Source organism: Cebus imitator, unplaced genomic scaffold, assembly GCF_001604975.1.
Source record: "Cebus imitator isolate Cc_AM_T3 unplaced genomic scaffold, Cebus_imitator-1.0 Scaffold489, whole genome shotgun sequence".
Classification (NCBI taxonomy): Eukaryota; Metazoa; Chordata; class Mammalia; order Primates; family Cebidae; genus Cebus; species Cebus imitator.
Genome location: NW_016107804.1, coordinates 876,294 through 898,357, shown reverse-complemented (window position 1 = coordinate 898,357; position 22,064 = coordinate 876,294). Strand labels below are relative to the sequence as shown.

The following is a 22,064-nucleotide window of genomic DNA, read 5'->3' as shown; positions in this document are numbered from 1 at the left end:
ATCAAATTATTAGATTTTTTCCCATTGAGTTTTTTGAACTCCTTATATGTCCTGGTTATTAATCCCTTGTTGGATAGATAGTTTGCAAATATTTTCTCCCATTCTGTTGGTTAGCGCTTCACTTTGTTGATTGTACGAAAGCTGTTCTTGAAGCTTAATAGTACCACTCATGTCAAATGTTAGCAAATTCCTAATCATCTGTAAGTACCTAGCACATGTATCACCTTCAGCAGGCAGCAGTCCTTGGCCTATTCAGGCAAAAAGTTATTATCCTGTCTTTTGTGCCAGGAATTACCCATGAAACTCTGTTACAAGTACAGATATGTAACCCCAGAACCAGTGTTTCAGAAGCTCCATGGGTACTTCTGAAAGTCTGTGTTTTTTAGCAAAGTCCTTAGATGATTCTTATGTACAGCAGTTTCAGGAAACATCACTCTATGCCCTCATGGTATGTGTGCATACTTCCGTTGTTGCACATTCGCTCAATTCTAGTTAATTATTTACCTGTCAAATGTATCTACTAAACCATGAGCCTCTTCAAAGAGAGCATATGATCTTAATTTTGACTCTCAAGTCCAATCATAATGCCCTCTTAATAGAAGTTTTTGCACCAATTGAATGAGTATGAACAAATCTCCCCAAATTAGCCAAATTTTCTTTAATGATTCATGATTTCTCATAGGAACATGTGAATTTAAGAAAAACAAAATTATAAAAATTATTTCTTTTTCCCCTTTGTTTTCTACTTAATATATAAGACTTAAATAATTTAAGCCTTCTTTTCATTGTTGCATTTATATTTTTGTGTACCTATGTCAGGCATTATTAGACACTATAAATATAATAATAATAGCAAATATTGAAATTTCAGCATCTTCCAGGAAAAGTACCAAGCACTTCACATGCATTAAGCCATTTCATCCTCCCGACAACCTATGATATAAATAGGTATTAACATTATCCCTCATTTTGTAAATGAGGAAACCAAGGCACAGACAGAGTAGATAATATATTTCAGCCAAACACCCTAGAAAGCAGAAGAGCCAGTGTTTAAACCCAAGCAATCTGCATCCAAAGACATCTCGTGCCCTTCACAATATATCCTGCCTCTGAATGTTAAATAAACATAGTCCCCAATTTTAAAGCCTCATGGGAGAGAAGGACAGTCTCAAAAAGTATTTGCATAAAGTGTTAAGGCTTTATAGGGTAAGGGAAATAGTTGTACGAACATAGCATAAGTTTTAAATTTTGCCTTGAGAGGAGTAGAGGAAAAATATTAAAGAGAACTTGACTTAGCCACACAACCCTGTGTTTTCATAAGTCCTACCTTTGCTTATGCTATCTCTTCATTAGGATTGTCTTTACAGAGAAGGTGATTAGGTTGAACATGAAAGGTGATTAGTGGGATCTGGCCTTGAGGAAAAGAAGAGAAGGCAAGGGCATTCCTAATGAAGTGGTAGCAGAAGCAAAGGCATAGACTCATAAGAACACAGAGTTGCATGGCTAAGCCAAGTTCACTTATGGTGGCTTCAAAGAAGGATGGTGATATGCAAAAGGACAGTGGTGAGAAAGGTGCATAGAGCCGTTTGATCTCTCACAGAAAGTCTGATCCAAAGTGATCTGAGCAGCAAGAGAATGTATTGCCTCATCAAACAGTCACATTATAGGGCTGGCCCCAGGTATATAAGGCTTTGAATCATGTGTTTAGTTAGGCACCTTGTGTCTTTCTTCTGGCCTCTCATTTTGGCTTCTGTCTGTTGGCTCTGTTCTCTGGCTGCAGCTCCAAGCCTCAATCATCTCATTACACAGAGCACCAAGCTCAGCAACTGAGACAGTCCACTTCCCCAACAGTTCCAGAAAAACCAGGAAATGAATTTCCTTGACACTGATTGACCGGATTTGAGTCACATGTTGGTCCCTCGTGGGCAGAATGCACAGATGTCTAAACCACAGGTTCTGCCTTTGGAAATTATGAAGTAGGTGCAAAGCACATGTGGGTAGAATAAAGAAGAGAGAGACCCCAAAGTAGAATTGGGGTGCTGTTGTCAAAGAAGAGAGCATAAATGCTGTGCAAAAACATAACAAATGTCCACTGAAGTTGAAGTTCATATTTTGAGAGATCTTGAATGTTGTCTGTAAACTAACCAAGGCAACTGCCTCATATTATGGAATTTTTTCCTAAGCCTTTGGTAATGAGCTTTATCTGATTACTGACCTTGTGTAGAGCTCTGGTTCTTTGGGGCTTAAACTGAAGAGCAGGTTGCTGTCTTTCCTTCAGTTGTGAGGATGTTCAACAGTGAACAAGATGCAGGATTCTGAGCCTTGACTTTGGTTTTCTTGAGAAACCCTCTCTCAGGCTTTCTCTGCTGAGTATTTTTTTTAAAGCTGCCTAAACAGACCCCCACCCCCACCCCACTCCCCCAATTCCCATCCCATTGGCAGTCACTTTAGAAGGGAAGTGTGTGAGATGGGAATTATTTAGATGGAAACAATCCTTCTGTAATGGCTTTGGCCTCCTCTGGCATGAATTGAGCATTTACAGTAGTGAAGCCATGTTTTATTTATTTCCTCAAGACCTCTGGTTAGCTTCTCAATTTGCAATGCAAATTAGACATAGAAAAGGTTTTATACACTCTACATACAATTCTCCATACATCCACATTCCGTGACAAATTGTGATCTTTTGGCCTAACAGTTCTAGTGTAATTTTAGATAATAAAAATATTCACCACTTACAGTTCTAGCTTATGCTAATAGACTCACAGTCATCGGAGATGCTGAGACTAAGCAACAGACTTGGGGCTCAGAAAAGTAACACTATTGATTGCACTGCCTTTTGAAAAAGAAACTTGCAGTGAGAGACTCCAACTTACACCCCAGAACTTGGAAAGAGAAGCAGTTACCACAAATTCAAGCATCACTTCGTATGTGAGCTCTTGCTGGTGTCCTATCATACTCCAAGCGGGGGTGGGGGAGTATATATCAGAGCCACCTTTGAAAGATGGAAAAAGACTTGTCTCTCTGCATCTGGTACTGCTTACAAGTTGATTGCTTAAGTGTGCACAGGGGGAGTCGGGCTCTACTCACTACTAGCTAATTGTATGTCCTTTTGTGTAAGGCTGTTGCTTAAGTGGCTACAGCGTCTAAAGGGAATGCAGGGATAAAGAGATTTTAGATAAATTACTTTATAGAACCCACATGACTATTGGCTGACTTGGCTCAATAACTAAACTGTGAGTTAGAATCAACAATCCAAATGTAAGAAATCTCACTCAGCCTCTGGTCATCCTTCAGTCACTCCACAATCGCAATATTTGTCATTATAGGGTAAGAGTTGCCAGTAGCTGACGACACATTGACCATTAGGCAAGGGTCCATAGTAACACCTGGCTGGCTCTTAGAAAGATCTGACACATATCTCAGCTCATTCTTGGAAACAGTGGTTCTTCTTGCATACCATCAGCAACATGCTTTCTCAAATCAAATTGCCTTACACAATGATTTTCTGTCTTCAAAAATTAGTCTCATGTGTGCAAAACATAAAACCATGTTATCCCTGGTGACAAGGCTGAAAATGCTTTTCCCCACTGTCCTCTAAACTATAGGAAAACAAATTGCTATTTTTATTTTCTATTGCCTCTCCCAGTGGGTGCACCCTGGGCACACAGCCCTTAAGAAACATCAACAGTGACTGCTATAACAGCACAACTCCAGCTCCTTGCTACAAAAAGCCTCTAGGTTGCAACAGGGAGCAAAGTAGTCAATATATTGGAATTGGACAGTACCCAAACAGCCATCACAATTCAGACCATGATTTCCGGCCCAATTCTGGAAAAGTATTTGCTTTCCAAGATAAAAATCTGTTTGGCAGAAAAGAAATGTTTGTTTTAAAACAAAATCCATTTGTTTAATAATTATCCACCCAGTTTTAGGTTGCTTTCCTCAATTCTGTAAAGAAAATTTCCTACATTGCCTCTCTCAGTGATTGATGAAAAGTGGATTGAAACTTTGAGGAAGGAATCTGAAGAACCTATCCAAGTCCTCACTTCCCTAATAGTTGCACCTCCTGTCCTCTATTTTGCTTCCTGAATTAATTAGATAGTATAGTATGTAGGGAGTACGAACTAGGTATTCATCAGAAGTTACAGAGATTTAAAATGGGTCACTAAAGTACTGTATGTTGGCCTAATTTGAAAAATGATTCCACAACTATGGCCAACATATACTCGAAGGCAGGTTGTCTATCTGGGAAAATGAGGTTTTTACAAATCCTAAGTTAGAACACATTTGTCAAAGAGTAGAAGCAGTAAGTTACACGAGTGCATCTTTGGTTAAATAACAGAAGCTGATCTAATCACTAATTTGCAGTATCTTTTCAATGAAAACAAACAATTCCACTCCTCTGAGAGACTGGATCAAACATTTGTTTTGTTCTTCCCTATTTTCCTGGTGTCCTCTTTATATCACAGTATTTCTTTACCCTTTAGTAAATTGTTTTAAAGGTTGAGGACTACCAAGGGTGGAGGGAGGGCAGGGAAGCAATGTTGCAAATGAATTTTACTGAGAAAATCAGCTTTTTCAGGTGCTATCAAGTTGAAATAAATAGAGCTCTTATACCACCTACACAGTCTTCTCGCTTCTGTGAGTATTCTTCCTTTTTTTTTTTTTTTTCTCTTTAAATCGTGGGACACAATCCTGGTTTCTCAGGAGATATATCAAGTTTCAATCAAACAATATAAAACCCAACCAAATAAAATCTGGTACAGCTCAACCACTGTAATAATGTGGAAAGGCTAAGAATGCTGCTGTTATTTAATCTTATGATTTCCAATCATTTTGAGTTTCCCTGGGTTGCATAATCTAATAATGAAAACAAAATAAGGTTGTGAGATCTACCTTTTCTGTCTTTCTCTTTCTGATCTAAAGCTTGAAAATCTCTTTTCAATCTCTTCCCTTCAATTAATGAAATAGTTTCCCACCCCACTCCCATCCTGCCTGGAGACACAATTGCCATGGTTACCTGGATACCTTTTCTCAAAGAATATATGTAGTGGCAATTCGGCAATTTAGACGTCTCAGAGTATTGCACTTAGAAGCAGTAATGAGACCATTATGGAACTACTTGTAGTGAAAATACCATTGATGTTACAGTCTGAGATTAAAACTTTAATTTGTATTCATTTACTCCTTTAAAGCGATAAGGATGAGGAGGCCAGTCTCTGTAGCTAAGTAGCAAGTTACTGACAGGAAATGTTATCCACTTGAGACAAGGTGTTGGGGATTGCCTCTTTTTGAACACATGTCGATGAGGCCGAAAGAATAGACAGAATCACCCACCAATCCAATAGTTAGCAGTGAAAGGCCAGTGTGAAGAAGGGTATATTTCGGGCAAATATTCCTCAATAGTGAATCCATGTGAGGGACCAGGGAAAGAGATATTCAAGGATATTGTCTTCATTTTATCTGAAAACAGTGCTTGTTTCAGTCAGCTGGATTTGGAACCTTTCATATAATTCCTTACAGATTTTCTCTGGGGAAAGAATACTTGTCTCTGAGCTTATACTTTTTTGCTATAAAAAAAATTTAATGCGTCTCTAAACCAGGGGTCTTAACATCAAGCCCATTCTAGAGAGTTGAAAGACGGTTGGCAAGTAATTTGAACTACTGATAATCAAAAGATCCAAGTGTGCCAAGATTGCAATTTAAAGAAAACACATTAGAATGGAGTCAAGATTAACCCTATAATGTTATTTACTTTCTAACAACCTCATAGGCTGAATGGGAGAGAAACGGGTTTAGTTACAGCAAGAATTCTGAGAAATTCAATTAACTATGAGTACTGAAGCTAAAAGTACTGCTTAATACCATGTGCTCAACATTATGTCCCTGATTACTTTTTGAATACGCATTTTTCTGTGAATTAGTACAAGGCCTTTTATTAAATAAACCTGATCTCTTGGAAAGGCAAACAGGAAACACACTAAATTTCCCATTCACATTCCCAAACAATATAATGTTTAGAGTGACTTAATCAAGAAATAAAACTCAGTTCTATCAGAATCTCTGGATTGCAGTTCTATACCCTGTACTAAAAACATGTTGTGGATGGGTCAGAATTAAAAATTTAAAAATCAAAGTATGTAAATACTAGATTAACTTATGGATTCCTGTTTATTACCTAAGAATAAAGAAATAACATGGTTTAGAGTTTTATATAGGAGAACATAGAAATATTCATACATTTAAAGTTTTTAACATATATCATATTAATACTTATAATCTATAGGACAAAGATGATGAAAGAAACTAGAGTTCTCATGCATTATTGGTGGGAATGGAGCTACTCCATTCTTTCTAGAGGATAACTTGGTAATATGTATAAAAATGCATATTTCTTCTACACAGAAATTGTATTTCTAATAATTTATCCTAAAGAAGTAATTGCACAAGTGCAACTAAAGGAGAGAAAGCAAAAAGACACATCACAGCATCATTTGTTATAATCTGCACAAAACTGTAAACATCTTTAACTGCTTCTGTCCTTGAACGTGACTTATTTCTGATGGTATAAGAAAAAAAAATTTGTTCTGACAAATATTTGCAAAGATATTCACCAAATTGTTTATAGATATGTGTATGTTATTGCACTTTGGGTTCTGGGGTACGTGTGCAGAACATGCAGGATTGCTGCATAGGTACATACATGGCAATGTGGTTTGCTGCTGCTATCCCCATCACCTATATCTGGCATTTCTCCCCATGTTATCACTCCCTAATGCCCTATCCCCTGCTGTCCTTCCCCTAGTCCCCCTTAACAGACCCCAGTGTGTGATGCTCCCCTCTCTGTGTCCATGTGTTCTCATTGTTCAACGACTGCCTGTGAGTGAGAACATGTGGTGGTTGATTTTCTGTTCTTGTGTCGCTTTGCTGAGAATGATGGTTTCCAGATTCATCCATGTCCCTACAAAGGACACGAACTCATCGTTTTTTATGGCTGCATAGTACTCCATTGTGTATATGTGCCACATTTTCCCTGTCCAGTCTATCATTGATGGGCATTTGGGTTGGTTCCAGGTCTTTGCTATTGTAAAGAGTGCCACAATGAACATATGTGTGCATGTGTCTTTATCATAAAACAATTTATAATCCTTTGGATATATACCCAGTAATGGGATTGCTGGGTCAAAAGGAATTTCTGTTTCTAGGTCCTTGAGGAACTGCCACACTGTCTTCCACAATGGTTGAACTAATTTACACTCCCACCAACTGTGTAAAATTGTTCCTATTTCTCCACATCCTCTCCAGCATCTGTTGTCTCCAGATTTTTTAATGTTCACCATTCTAACTGGCGTGGGATGGTATCTCAATGTAGTTTTGATTTGCATTTCTCTAATGACCAGTGATGATGAGCATTTTTTGTTTGTTGGCCAAATGTTTGTTGGCCTCATATATGTCTTCTTATGAAAAGTATCTTTTCATATCCTTCACCCACTTTTGAATGGGTTTGTTTGTTTATTTTCTTGTAAACCTGTTTTAGGTCTCTGTAGATTCTGGATACTAGCCCTTTGTCAGATTGGTAGATTGCAAAAATTTTTTCCATTCTGTTGGTTGCCAGTTTACTCTAATGATTGTTTCTTTTGCTGTACAGAAGCTCTGGAATCTAATTAGATCCCATTTGTCTATTTTGGCTTTTGTTGCCAATGCTTTTGGTGTTTTAGTCATGAAGTCCTTGCCTATGCCTATGTCCTGAATGGTTTTTGCCTAGGTATTCTTCTAGGGTTTTTATCAAGTTAGGTCTTATGTTTAAGTCTTTAATCCATCTAGAGTTAATTTTAGTGTAAAGGATCAGGAAGAGGTCCAGTTTCTGCTTTCTGCAAATGGCTACCCAGTTTTCCTAACACCATTTGTTAAACAGGGAATCCTGTTTAATATACAATCATGTAGTCTGCAAATAGAGACAATCTGACTTTCTCCTTTCCTAATTGAATACTCATTATTTCTTTTTCTTGCCTGATTGCTCTGGCTAGAACTTCCAATACTATATTGAATAGGAGTGGTGAGAGAGGGTATCCTTGTCCAGTGCCAGATTTCAAAGGGAATGCTTCCAGTTTTTGCCCATTCAGTATGATATTGGCTGTGGGTTTGTCATAAATAGCTTTTATTATTTTGAGACACATTCCATCGATATGTACTTTATTAAGAATTTTTAGCATAAAGGGCTGTTGAATTTTGTCAAAGGCCTTCTCTGCATCTATTGAGATAATGATGTGGTTGTTGTGTTTGCTTCTGTTTAGGTAGTGGATTGTGTTTATAGACTTGTGTATGTTGAACCAGCCTTGCATCCCCGGGATGAAGCCTACTTGATCATGATGCATAAGCTTTTTGATGTGCTGTTGCAATCAGTTTGCCAGTATTTTATTGAAGATTTTTGCATCAATGTTGATCATGGATATTGGCCTGAAGTTTTCTTTTTTAGTTATATCTCTGCTGGGTTTTGGTATCAGGATGATGTTGGTCTCATAAAATGATTTGGGAAGGATTCCCTCTTTTTAGATTGTTTGGAATACTTTCAGAAGGAGTAGCACCAGCTCCTCTTTGTATGTCTGGTAGAATTCAGCTGTGAACTCATCTGGGCCTGGGCTTTTTTTGATTGGTAGGCTATTAATTGCTGCCTCAACATCAGCCCTTGTTATTAGTCTATTCAAGGTTTCAACTTCTTCCTGGTTTAGGCTTGGGAGGGTGCAAGTGTCCAGGAATTTATCCATTTCTCCCAGGTTTATATAGAGTTGTTTGTAGTAATCTCTGATGGTAGTTTGTATCCCCTTTATCGTTTTTTATTGCATCTCTTGATTCTTCTCTTTTCTTTTTTATTAATCTGGCTAGTGGTCTATTTTGTTGATCTTTTCAAAAATACAGCTCCTGGATTTATTAATTTTGGAAGGGTTTTTTGTGTCTCTATCTCCAGTTCTGCTCTGATCTTAGTTATTTCTTGTCTTCTGCTAGCTTTTGAGTTTTTTTTATCTTGCTCCTCTAGCTCTTTCAATTTTGATGATAGGATGTCAATTTTAGATCTTTCCTTACTTCTCATGTGGGCATTTATTGCTGTAAATTTTCCTCTAGAGACTGCTTTAAATGTGTCGCAGAGATTCTGGTGTGTTGTGTCTTCATTCTTGTTGGTTTCTAAGAACATTTTCATTTCTGCCTTCCTTTCATTGTTTATCCAGTCAACATTCAAGAGCCAGTTGTTCAGTTTCCATGAATTTGTGTGGTCCTTAGTTAGTTTCTTAATCCTGAGTTCTAATTTGATCGCATTGTGGTCTGAGAGACTCTTTACTCTGATTTCCATTCTTTTGCATTTGCTGAGGAGTGATTTACTTCCAATTATGTGGTCAATTTTAGAGTAGGTGTGATGTGGTGCTGAGAAGAATGTATATTCTGTGGATTTGGGGTGGAGAGTTCTGTAAATGTCTGTAAGGTCCACTTGGTCCAGATCTGAGTTCAAGTCCTAGATATCCTTGTTAATTTTCTGTCTTGTTGATCTGTCTAATATTGACAGTGGAGTGTTAAAGTCTCCCACTATTATTGTGTGGGAGTCTAAGTCTCTTTGTAGGTCATTAAGAACTTGCTTTATGTATCTGGATGCTCCTGTATTTGGTGCATATATATTTAGGATTGTTAGCTCTTCTTGTTGCATTGATTTGCCATTATGTAATGTCCTTCGTCTCTTTTGATCTTTGTTGGTTTAAAGTCTATTTTTTCAGAGACTAGGACTGCAACTCCTGCTTTCTTCTGCTCTCCATTTGCTTGGTAAATCTTTCTGCATCTCTTTATTTTGAGCCTATATGTGTCCTTGCAAGTGAGATGGTTTTCCTGGATACAGCACACTGATGGGTTTTGGCTTTTCATCCAATTTGCCAGTCCATGTCTTTTGATTGGGGCATTTAGCCCAATTACATTTGAGGTTAATATTGTTATGTGTGAATTTGATTCTGCAATTTTGATGCTAGCTGGTTGTTTTGCCCATTAGTTGACACAGTTTCTTCATTGTGTCAATGCTCTTTACCATTTGGTACATTTTTGGAGTGGCTAGTGCTGGTTGTTCCTTTCTCTGTTTAATTTTTCTATCAGAAGCTCTTATAGGGCAGGCCTGGTGGTAATGAAATCTCTCAGCAATTGCTTGTTTATAAAGAACTTTATTTCTCTTTCACTTATGAATCTTAGTTTGGCTGGATATGAAATTCTAGGTTGAAAGTTCTTTTCTTTAAGGATGTTGAATATTGGCCCCCACTTTCTTCTGGCTTGTAGGATTTCTGCTGAGAGATCTGCTGTGAGTCTGATGGGCTTCCCTTTGTGGGTAACCTGACTTTTCGCTCTGGCTGCCCTTAGCATTTTTTTCCTTCATTTCAACCCTGGTGAATCTGACGATTATGTTCCTTGGTGTTGCTCTTCTTGAGGAATATCTGTGTGGTGTTCTCTGTATTTCCTGGACTTGAATATTAGCCTGGCTTGCTAGGTTGTGGAAGTTCTCCTGAATAATATCCTTAAAAATGTTTTCCAGCTTGGAATCATTCTCTCTGTCACATTCAGGTATACCTATCAAACATAGATTAGGTCTTTTCACATAATCCCATATTTCTTGGAGGCTTTGTTCATTTCTTTTTAGTGTTTTTTTCTCTAATCTTGCCTTCTCGCTTTATTTCTTTGAATTGATCTTCAATCTCTGATATCCTTTCTTCTGCTTGGTTGATTCGGCTACTGAAATTTGTGTATGCTTTGTGAGGTTCTCGTGCTGTGTTTTTCAGCTCCATCAATTCATTTATATTCTTTTCTAAGCTTTTTATTCTTGTTAGCATTTCATCAAACCTTTTATCGAGGTTCTTAGTTTTTTGCATTGGTTTAGATCATGTTCTTTTAGTTCTGAGAAGTTTGTTATTACCACCTTTCTGAAGCCTGTTTCTGTCAATTCATCAGACTCATTCTCCATACAGCCATGTTCCCTTGGTGGTGAGGAGTTGTGATCCCTTGGAGGAAGAGAGGTGTTTTGGTTTTGGGTGTTTTCATTCTTTTTGCACTGGTTTCTTCCCATTTTTGTGGATTTATCTGCCTGTGGTCTTTGTAGTTGGTGACTTTCAGATGGGGTCTCTGAGTGGATGTCCTTTTTGTTGCTGATGAAGTTATTTCTTTCTGTTTTTTAGTTTTCCTTCTAACAGTCAGGCCCCTCTGCTGTAGGACTGCTGGAGGTCCACTCCATACTCTCCTTGCCTGAGGATCATCTGTGGTGGCTGCAGAACAGTAAGGGTTGCTGCCAGTTTTTTCTTCTGTTACCTTTGTCCCAGAAGGATATCTGCCAGATGTCAGCCTGAACTCTCCTTTATGAGGTGTCTCTTTGGATATACTGGGGTTAGAGAGCTGCTTGAGGAGACAGTCTTTCCCTTATAGGAGCTCAAGTGCTCAGCTGTGAGCTCCGTTGTTCTGTTCAGAGCTGCTGGGCAGGTACATTGAAGTCTGCTGCAGCAGAACTCATAACCACCTTTTTTTCCCAGGTGCTCTGTCCTAGGAAGGTGAGATTTTATGTATAAGCTCTTGACGTGCCGCTGCCTTTTTTCAGAGATGGCCTGCCCAGTGACGAGGCAGCCTAGTGACAGTCTCGCAGCAGAGGCATTGCTGAGCTGCTGTGGGCTCTGTACTGCTGCTGTATCAACTTCCTTGTAGTTTTGTTTACAGAGGTATAGTTGGAACTGCCTCGTTAATGGTGGTCTGCCTCAGTAATGGCAGACTGTCTCTGTAATGGCAGACTGCCTTGGTAGTGGTGGATTGCCTCGGTGATGGCGGACTGCCTCAGTACTGGTAGACGCCATTCCCCTCACAGAACTGGACCATCCTGGGTCCAGCTGTGCTTGCTGTGAAACTCTCAATCCAGATCATTTCAGATTGCTGATCTTTGTGGGCTGGGACCTGCTGAGCCAGATCACCTGACTCCCTGTTTCAGCCCCCAAAATGGGTGACTTTTTTTTTCAGTTGAATGGGTGACTCTGTCTCCCAGGCATTCCAGGCGCCAGTTGAAACAGCCTCCTAGATTTGTGTAAGTTTTTGTGTGGAAACCCGCTGTGCCAGCTGAAACAGCCGTGCTGGAGACTCGTGGTGCTTTTCTGCCCAGGAATCTCCTGGTCTGTGGGCAGTAAAAACTCATTTGGAAATGTAGTGATCACTCACCCTCTGTGTTCTTGCTGGGAACTGCACTTCAGAGCTGTTCCTATTCAGCCATCTTGGATCATCTCCACCAAATTGTAAACATGGTTATTTTTGGTGGGAGGAATCTGGATGATTTTTAATTTCTTCTTTGTACCTCTCTTTATTACAATAAGCATGTATTAGTTTTATAATCGGGCAATAATTTAGCTGTTAAGGGTTGAATCATGTTCTCCCCAAAATATGTTAAAGTCCTAACTCATAGTACCTCAGAAAGTTATCTTATTTGAAACGAGTCTTTGCACATGTAGTCAGCAAAATCAAGTTAAAATGGGGTCATACTGAATTAGAGTGGGCCCTGATCCAATATAACTGATGTACTCATAAGAGAGACCCACAGGAAGAAGGTGACCATGCAACAAGGGAGGCAGAGACTGGAATGAGGCAACTATAAGCCAAGGAATGCCAAGATTGGCAGCAAACACCAGAACCTGGAAGAAGCAAAGAAAGGTTCTCCTCTACAGGTTTCAGAGGGTGTTGGCCCTGCTAACACCTTGATTTCAGACTTCTAGTCCCCAGAACTGTGAAACACTAAATGTCAGTCATTTTAAGACACCGAATTTGTGGTACTTTGTTATGGCAGCCCTAAGAAACCAACACAAAAGCTATTTTAATTTGGGGAAGAAATTTCATTTGCTATTGAGATACTATAAAAGGCTCATGATTCTACCACGCCACACATGGAATAGCAAACTCCTCTATTAACTGTTCTGTATCCAATATAGCAATCTAAAATTGAATTAATTGTATTTAGAAAAAAAGAAGTGGAAACATTCTATTAGGTTGATGAAAAAGTAATTGCAGCAACCTAATATTTCTTAGTTTTTCTACAGATGATATAAATGCTGAAGTGGTTCTGAACACATCCCTAGGCAACAGAGCATTTTTCAAGGGCCCCAAAGACTAATCCTTCTCTGAACCGTCATAAATATTATGAAGTATCCAGACATCTGTCTTATTGATGGACTACTTTAAAGAATTTCAGGCCAGCTTGTCATAATTTTTATTTTTTCCCTCAACCATATTAAATATGAGTGTAACAATGAGCTGAAAGGAAAATTAGGTCCCAAGTGTTCTGGCATTTTTTCAGTATCGAAGGTCAACAACATAGCAGTGAGCCAGAATGCTTTGTGAGCAGACATATGGCATTTGTTGGGAAGGAGAAAGGGTGGGAGGAGGAGTATCCTGTTTTCCAGCTGCCTTCTAAAGTCAGCCTTGATTTCTATAAAATCTTGTTGCATTTCATGTAGCCTCATAATTATTTTCTTTCTTAAATGGCCTTTGGTAATCTTGAGAACCAAGAAGATAAGTCTACAGGAAACTCATGCCTTCTGACTATGCTAGATCTTCAGCAATGGAAAAAAATTGAGGCTCTGATTGCACCATGGGTGAACAGATGTCCTAGTTCAGTTCTGAAGTCTGAACACTAGGGCAAGGAACTACTCAACAAGGAATACTTCTAGGAGAGGGCTACAGCTTATGGAAAGTATGATACTAGGCTGAAGTCACTCATATTATCTTTACAGTAACTATGCTATTACTAATTTAATAAAATCATACCTGTTTGAATGCTCATAGGATAGAGAATTCAGTGGAATGCAGCCAACTATGCATGCATGGAGAGAATATGTATGCACCTAGCATGATCTGGAAGATAACTAAGGGGCCAAGGATTAGTCAAGCACTTGGGCAGCTTCAAATGACAGAAACCCAATTCTAAAAAGTTTATACCAAGAAAAAGGAAATGGATTTTGTTGGGAAATCAAAGGGTAGAGGTGGCATCCAGTCTCTAAGGACTCATTAAATATGTGTCTGACACTGTACTCCCTTTTTAGATCTGTTCTCCTTGGGCAGTAGCCTTATGTTTTTGTTGTTTTTTTTTTTCTTTTCCTAGCAAATGTTCTTCCATCTGGACTTCTTCCATCTGGTCAGAACAAGTAGGTATAACTCCTGACTGGCATTCTTATGGTTCACAATCCAAAATGAAAGCAAAAAAAAAAAAAAAAGGAGAAAAAGTCTCCTTTCTCTGTGTCCATATACAAATATTCCAGAGAAGTTCTCTATTGGATTTGGAATAGTTGTTCACACTTGAGCCAACTATCCTGGCCAAGTAAATGTGGTGCTCTGATCATCCAGGCCTGGATCTGCAGCCAGGAGGGCGGGGCAGTGAGACTTGTAACTCAATTAAGACAAAGTGGAGGGGCAGGATCAACATGGAGTTCTGCTATCAGAGACAGAGGACAATGATGCAAGAAAGACAAACAGTAGTTACCCACAAGCATACTTTCATTCCCCAAATGCCAACTCCTCTTCTTGACCTAGACTTCCGTGTCACTTGAAATCTTTGTTTTACCCTTTGAGGTGACAACTGCCATATATTATATAAAAAATACATGTAGATAGATAGATACTATGTAAACATTCAAAGATTACAAATGGCTCAAACCTTGCAGAGCTGACAAAAAGCAATGATAAACCAAACTCTATAAACATGTAAATAAAACTTCATTGCAAAATAAAACTTGTACGTGAACTGAGATTTAAATTAAGGAATAGTTAGGTATATATGTTGGGAAGTATAAGAACAGCTTATTTTTTAAAATCAAGCTAGAAATAAATATAAAACTACATTGAAAAAATGTCAAAAAGGCAACTCACTAATTTGGGGAAAAAATACAAATACCAAATGCACAGTTACAATCTTTCCTATTCAAGCAGGAATTCTATGTTTGGCCATTCAAAAATATTTCCTGTACGAAGTAGAAAGTCCAGTTCACCTCATAAATAGATACGGTCAGTGTTGCATTTTCCCCTTAAAGTGGAGTCTCGGCCACCAAAAAACTTGTCTTTTAGAAAAAACATTTAAGAAGAATTATAACTGACTTACAAAACAAAAGCTGTGAATTTGTAGCAGTGTGGTTCTTAGAGATGAGGACTTACCATTCAAGCCATGGCAAAAGTTGAAGCCTAAGTTTGACTTCTGCTTATCACCCTCTTTCCCACTCGCAGGACCTAGAACTTGACTTACATGTGCTCAGGGTCCCACAGTTTGCCTCAGGCTAAGATTACATCATAAAGACCTCAACCCCCAGACCCTTTGGCTCCCTAAGGTAGTAGTATTTATTTTCTCCTTTTAGGTGTCAACTTTTGAGGGAAAACTCTAGGTGATAAAGCTGTATTTCCAATTGGGAATCAAATAATCTTTTCATACCCTTTTAACCAGGGCCTCAGTTGGAACCACCTGGAACCTGGACAGAATCATTTATGAAACAGGAAAGATTCGGGAGCCTTTTTCATAAAAAATAAAGTGTCTAAGACAAGGGAGTTAGCTTTCCAATATTCACATGTGTATTGTCTACTTAAAGGCCTAGCCTGAGCTCAGGGGTTCGAGACCAGCATGGTCCACATGGTGAAACCTCGTCTCTACTAAAATAGAAAAACTTAGCCAGGCATGGCAGTGTGCACCTGTAGTCCCAGTTACTCAGGAGGCTGGAGGCTGAGGCAGGAGAATTGATTGAGCCTGGGAGGCGGAGGTTGCAGTGAACCGAGATGGAGCCAGTGCACTCCAACCTGGGTGACAGAGCAAGACTCTGTCTCAAAAAATAATAATAATAATAAAATAAAGGTCTATATCTAACTAGTAGTTTTCCAATTTTTGAAAAATTGGAACATAAAATGATCAACTACAATTGTTTCATCCAGGAAATCTCGGTCAACATTTTGATATATGTCATTCAAGATTTAAATTTCCATGTCAACATGAAATGTAAATATATTTTCTCACAGGCGTAATTTTATTTTATAACAAATATTTTATTACCTGATTTTTAAAATGCAATATATTTTTTTCACTTAAATGTTTCTTTAGCATCATTTTATTTCAAGTCATCATGGCGGGATATTGGGAAAAGTTTTCACTTAGCAATAATTGCACCACAGATAAACTTCACTGGCTATGATATTGCCACTGCACAAAGTGTTGGCATCATTTTAATCTGTTGTAATCTATTGTAAAACTCTAACATCATGTATGTAATGAAGATTTTAGTTTATTCCTTATTTTCTGCTACTATTAACAATTCTGGGATGACATAAAGTTTTATGCATATTTCCTTAGGCTCAATTCCTGGAGATATAATTGCTGGATCAAAAAGCTTGCAGACTCTTTTGGGCTTAGGTTGTTGGCAAATTGCCTTCCAGGAAGGAGTAGGAGTTTTCATTTTCTCTCACTGTCAACCAGAGTATCAGTACTTTTTAGAATTTCTGACTATTTGGGGTGGGGGATAATACTATCACCATGCATTTTCTCTTTAAAAACACATTTTTTTCACATTTAATATATTTGAAATTAGAGTACATCTTACAATAGATGGTGAGTTTATACTGTGTTGTAATTTAATGAACAGGATTTTTTCTTTTTTAATAGCACTTCAGGTATTAATAACAGCATACCCTATCATCAATAATATGTTAGATTCTGTGAAATACGGTACCTCAACCTAAGCAATTTTACATTTTGGCCCAGTAAAATTTTTCCTTTCCACCCACAAGCTTCTGGGACCAGTTGCCCTTGCTAACTGCTTACAGACTGCTCAAAGTATGTAAATTCAATTCAACTTTTATTCAAGTCTCTCTGCATATGGCTCGGGGAATACAAAGATGAACATGACAGTGCTGAGAAAAACTTAATTAGGAAGGTCACTGCATAAAAAACATATAATAAATTTTTCCTCAAAACCTTTGTGGAACAAGGCAGGATATAAATAAATAAAAACATTATACATGCAGAAGCCAAACAGACATAAATTTCAGATCATCTGTCACACACTTTCCCTCTGCTGTCGCAGATAACCAGGAGCTGTACCAAGTGACCTGCAGCTCCTTGAAGACATCCTGTTCTCTAAGCCTCCATGAAGGTGTGACTGTGGCTCACTCTAGCTCAAAGGATGTCTTGTTTCCTCACACTTTCACATGGCAACCCCTGCTCAGCCTTCAAACCTCAGAGCAGAGGCCACCTCCCTTGGCAAGCTGCTCTGACTCCACCTTCCTCTTTCTCTGCCTTCTGTCAAAAGCACCTGTGTTCTATGGTCCTACATTTCTTCCACAGTACTTAGTACTTAAGTAACCCCTTAATACCACATATCAGAGTAACCCACTGACAGACTGTGAGGAATGAGGAGGTGGCATGACATAAAGTGCAAAGCAAGATGGCCCCAGCCCTATCCCAGCTCTGCTACTCACTACCTATCTTTGGGGAAGTTACTAGTAACCACTTCTTTTTTTTCTAAATGTACTTTTTTTTTTATTATTGCATTTTAGGTTTGGGGGTACATGTGAAGAACATGCAAGATTGTTGCATAGGTACACACATGGCAGTGTGATTTGCTGCCTTCCTCCCCCTCACCTATATCTGGCATTTCTCCCCTTGCTATCTCTCTCCACCTCCCCACCCCCCGCTGTCCCTCCCCTATTTCCCCCCAACAGACCCTAGTGTGTAGTGCTCCCCTCCCTGTGTCCATGTGTTCTCATTGTTCAACACCCGCCTATGAGTGAGAACATGCAGTGTTTGGTTTTCTGCTCCTGTGTCAGTTTGCTGAGAATGATGGCTTCCAGGTTCATCCATGTCCCCACAAAGGACACGAATTCATCGTTTTTGATGGCTGCGTAATACTACATGGTGTGTATGTGCCTCATTTTCCCTGTCCAGTCTATCATCGATGGGCATTTGGGTTGGTTCCAGGTCTTTGCTATTGTAAACTGTGCTGCAATGAACATTCGTGTGCATGTGTCCTTATAGTAGAACGATTTATAATCCTTTGGATATATACCCAGTAATGGGATTGCTGGGTCAAATAGAATTTCTATTTCTAGGTCCTTGAGGAATCGCCACACTGTCTTCCACAATGGCAACCACTTTTTTTTGAGACAGGGTCTCACTCTGTCACCCAGGCTGGAGTGCAATGGCGCGTGATATTGGCTCCCTCCAACCTCTGCCTCCCAGGTTCAAGTGATTCTCCTGCCTCAGCCTCCCTAGTGGCTGGGATTACAGATGCATGCCACCACACCCACCTAATTTTGTATTTTTAGGAGAGATGGGGTTTTACCGTGTTAGCCAGGCTGATCTCGAACTCCTAGCCTCAGGTGATGTGCCCACGTTGGCCTCTCAAAGTGCTGGGATTACAGACGTGAGCCACCATGCCCAGCTTAGCAACCACTTTAAAATATCAATTATTTTTATCCACAAATGGAAGTTTATACTACCTAATTCAAAGGGTGGTTTGGGGGACTCTAATCAAGCATATGAAGCATTTCATACAGGGACTTTCCATTAGACAGCGTTGAAAAACAAACAAACAAACAAACAAACAAACAAACAAACACTGGCTCACTGGTTTGTCTCCCACAACAGACCAAGGACCTCAGGGAGGGCATAGAGTATGTCCTTTATCTCTATGACCCCCAGTTACCTGGCAAGGAGCAAAGTCTCAGTACAGGTGCGTTAGAGTGTTCACATAGTAAAACCAAGCCCACAGCCGTAGGGGCTAAAAGAAATGAGATGACAGGCTTCTCATTTGGCTCAGGGAGAGCTTTAGTGCTTTGTGCGTGTCCTCCTACTACCTCTCTGTATAGAGAGGTTCTGTTTGTTTGAACCTAGTGATGTGAAAAGCAATCAGAAGGACTGTAAAAATCTCAACAGACCTGTCTTTTTTTTTTGAGAAACCATCCTTCATAACTGTCTAGGGTTTTTTTTTTTTTTTTTTTTTTCCTGCTTACAAGGAGTCTTAAGGCTGATAACAAAAAGATAACAGCATAGGTATTAGCAACCTCTGCATTAGTTCATTTCATTTACTTCTTTTGCCCACTCAGAGGGGGAATGAATGATAATTTAGGCATCTTCTTAGGCAGCATGAGTGACCAGGACAAAGTGTAATAATAGATGGGCACAATGCCTAGAATGATTATATCAAATGACTCCACTTGCTTACAGTAGGAAATCTTTGCTTTCTTGAAACAAAGGATAGGGTTAAACTCTCAAAAGAATAAGATAGTGAGACACATCAGGAAGGTACCCCACCCCAAAATGTCAACATGTGTAGCTCTGCTGATGCCTAAACTGATGGTGATAGAGCTTGCTTTCCTGATATGTTATTCCTTGCTGGAATGCCATTGTATTTGACTACAGTAACAGCAATAGCTGTAGCTCCTATTTATTGAATACCTCCAATCTGTCAGGTACAGATATGCTCCATCATTTAATTTTCCAAGCAATCCTATCAAATAGGTATATTCCCCACTATATAGGTAAGGAAAATGAGGCTTAGAAGTATCATGACTTGCTGGGAAACATCAGAACTGGGAATCAAACCAAGCTCTATCTGATTCCAAGCCTATGCAGACCTCAGAAGCCAGGTCTCAAATCTGCTCAGCTTTAAGACTTGCTCTCTCTCCTCTAGCCATGTTTTCTACCACGCTTTCCCAAACTTTACACTGAAGACATACCAAACTTCTTTTAGTTTCTCCAACATACTATAAGAACCTTTTTTTCTCTCTTTTCTTGCCCTCTTTACTTTCAATCCTCCTTTACCTGGCTCAACACTTTCAGACCTCAGCTAAAATGCCACTTTAAGGAATGTATTTCCTGACAGCCTATCACCATCTCCACATATTGCTGGGTGGCCTTGCTAAGTGCTCCCAGAGCTACTTGGCCTTCCCCCATGTTAGCATGGATTATATGGTACAATTATGTCTTAGATCATTATCTGTGTTCTTCATTAGATAGTGTCATAGTCCATTCAGGAGGCTATAATAAAATATCGTAAGCTGAGTAACTTATAAACAACATAAATTTATTTTCCCTAGTTCTGGAGGCTAGAAAGTCCAAGGTTAAGGTGCTGGTGAATTTGGTGTCTGGTGAGAGCCTGTGTTCTGGCTCATAGACAGTGCCTTCTAGCTGTACCTCACATGATGGAAGGGATGAGGGTCTGTCTGGAATCTATGTTGTAATGGCACTAATTCCATTGGTGAGGGCTCTACCGTCATGATCTAGTCACCTCCCAAAGGCCCACCTCCTGATTCCATCACCTTGGGGGTTAGGATTTCAACACATGAATTTTGAGAGGCACAGATAGACTTTAAGTACTTTGAGGACTGATCTAAGTCTGTCTGATTTACTGTTTTATCTTCAATGCCTAGAAATGAATATAAGTTCAATACCTAATAGGGAGAATAAATAAATGCATAAATGAATCAATGGTAACTGGTGGAGTAAGAATACTTTGCAGTAGAAGAGTGATAATTCCCCATCTATTTTTTCATACCAAAGGCAAATTTATCTTTTCCATATTAGATTTAGATTACCCCTACCTATGTACAGACATTATCAATCGGTGATCTGGAAGAATGTGCTTTGTTTTTAGAATAATAGTCCTAGTTTGCCACAGCAACACCTTTCAATTAAAAAAAAAACTGTTTGTTCTCTGATTTCCCTTTCAACTTTGAGGCAATTGCATACAACTTTCAAATATTTAGTTTCAAATTTTAAGCTACAGCCATAGAAAAGTTACAGGTATATTCGTTGAGGCCAAAGTCTCCCCAGGCACCCAACATATGCTTTTTTTTTTTTTTTGGCTTGTGAAAATTTACTTCTTCTGATTCCAGGGCACCTCAGAACTTCCATTTGTCACAATAGGTCACATATTCTTAAATGGATCTCATTTTGTTTCTCTCTGGATGCTTGGTAATCTCCCTGAAGCAGAAATTTCAGAATAAAGTTAGGTGGTTCTTAATGGTTCCCAAATGTGGTTGATAATAGGTTTTATTTTTTCTCTTGGTTTTTTTTTTTTTTTTTTTTTTTCTCAACCATCAGGCACCATAGCCAAAATACTTATCTGAGAGAGAATGGGAAGAAAAACTCCCTAATAATCATTTTTAAAATCTTTTGACTTTTAAAGAAATAATTAAGGTACAGCTTTGACCCACTCTGCAATCAGAGAATTGGGTTTCCTGGATACAGACTTTGTGCTATTCTATTTAACCAAAGAGCAACTTGGGCATTTATCCAGGGTACTCCTCAAGGATCCAATATGTTAATTGAAAAAAAAATCTTAGGAAATAACTTTACAAGCAAACAATTCATCCAACTGGAAACACATGGGATTATTTTCCGATCTCTGTTACTTGAAATCTCAGCTGCTGAAGCAAAGGATATTAAAAAAAAAAATAAGAATTTCTTAAAGAGCAAACAGAATTAGTTACAATTCCAAGGTAGAACACAATCAGCTTTAATTAAAACAGCATATAATATAATTCCCACGTGGATATTTTAGCATACTTAGTGCTGTTACAGGTGAAGAAACACTGTTTTCTAGGCTGTCTTTCCAGATTCTCAAGGATTCTTTGATACCTTCACATCTGGATTATCTCTGCTGGATATGGCTTTCTCCTCCTGCCCCTTGCTCAAGGAAGTCTTTTTGATCTACTGCAGCATTTGGTATCTCTCTGCATATACTAGGTGGTTAGTTTTCCTTTTTTCTCTGCTCTGTGACCTTATTTATCATGAAGGTATATATCTTTATGTACGTCACAAATGGGATGTATATAAAGAAGAACTCAGCTGGGAGAAGATTCAGCCACCTGGGCCACTAGACTCTTCAGTCTCTTCATGAAATCTATCGTCCGAAGATCTGTATATTAGTCTGTTCTCATGCTGCTAATAAAGACATACCCAAGACTAGGTAATTTATACAGGAAAGAGGTTTACTGGACTCACAGTTCCACATGGCTTGGGACGGAAGCCTCACAGTCATGGCAGAGGG

The 22,064-nt window shown here is 38.9% G+C and overlaps 1 protein-coding gene and 1 non-coding gene across 13 annotated transcripts in view; one reads left to right on the top strand and one right to left on the bottom strand.

Moving 5' to 3' along the window:
• The window catches only part of PPP2R2B (protein phosphatase 2 regulatory subunit Bbeta), a 499,440-nt gene that overhangs the window by 125,174 nt on the left and 352,202 nt on the right, over positions 1-22,064 (top strand). For 4 of the 12 annotated variants that reach the window (XM_037733006.1, XM_017513240.2, XM_037733009.1 and 1 more), the window contains one exon: positions 14,144-14,186. The exons of 7 other annotated variants lie outside the window; for them this stretch is intronic. In XM_037733006.1, the coding sequence (XP_037588934.1) occupies positions 14,144-14,186 (43 nt within the window). Of the gene's footprint in view, positions 1-14,143; positions 14,187-22,064 lie in introns of those variants that run through there. One more of the 12 variants, XM_037733012.1, reaches the window with a different exon arrangement.
• Positions 16,086-16,228, bottom strand: LOC119468767. The gene has a single exon (XR_005197526.1). It is a non-coding gene; the product is annotated as a U4 spliceosomal RNA (small nuclear RNA).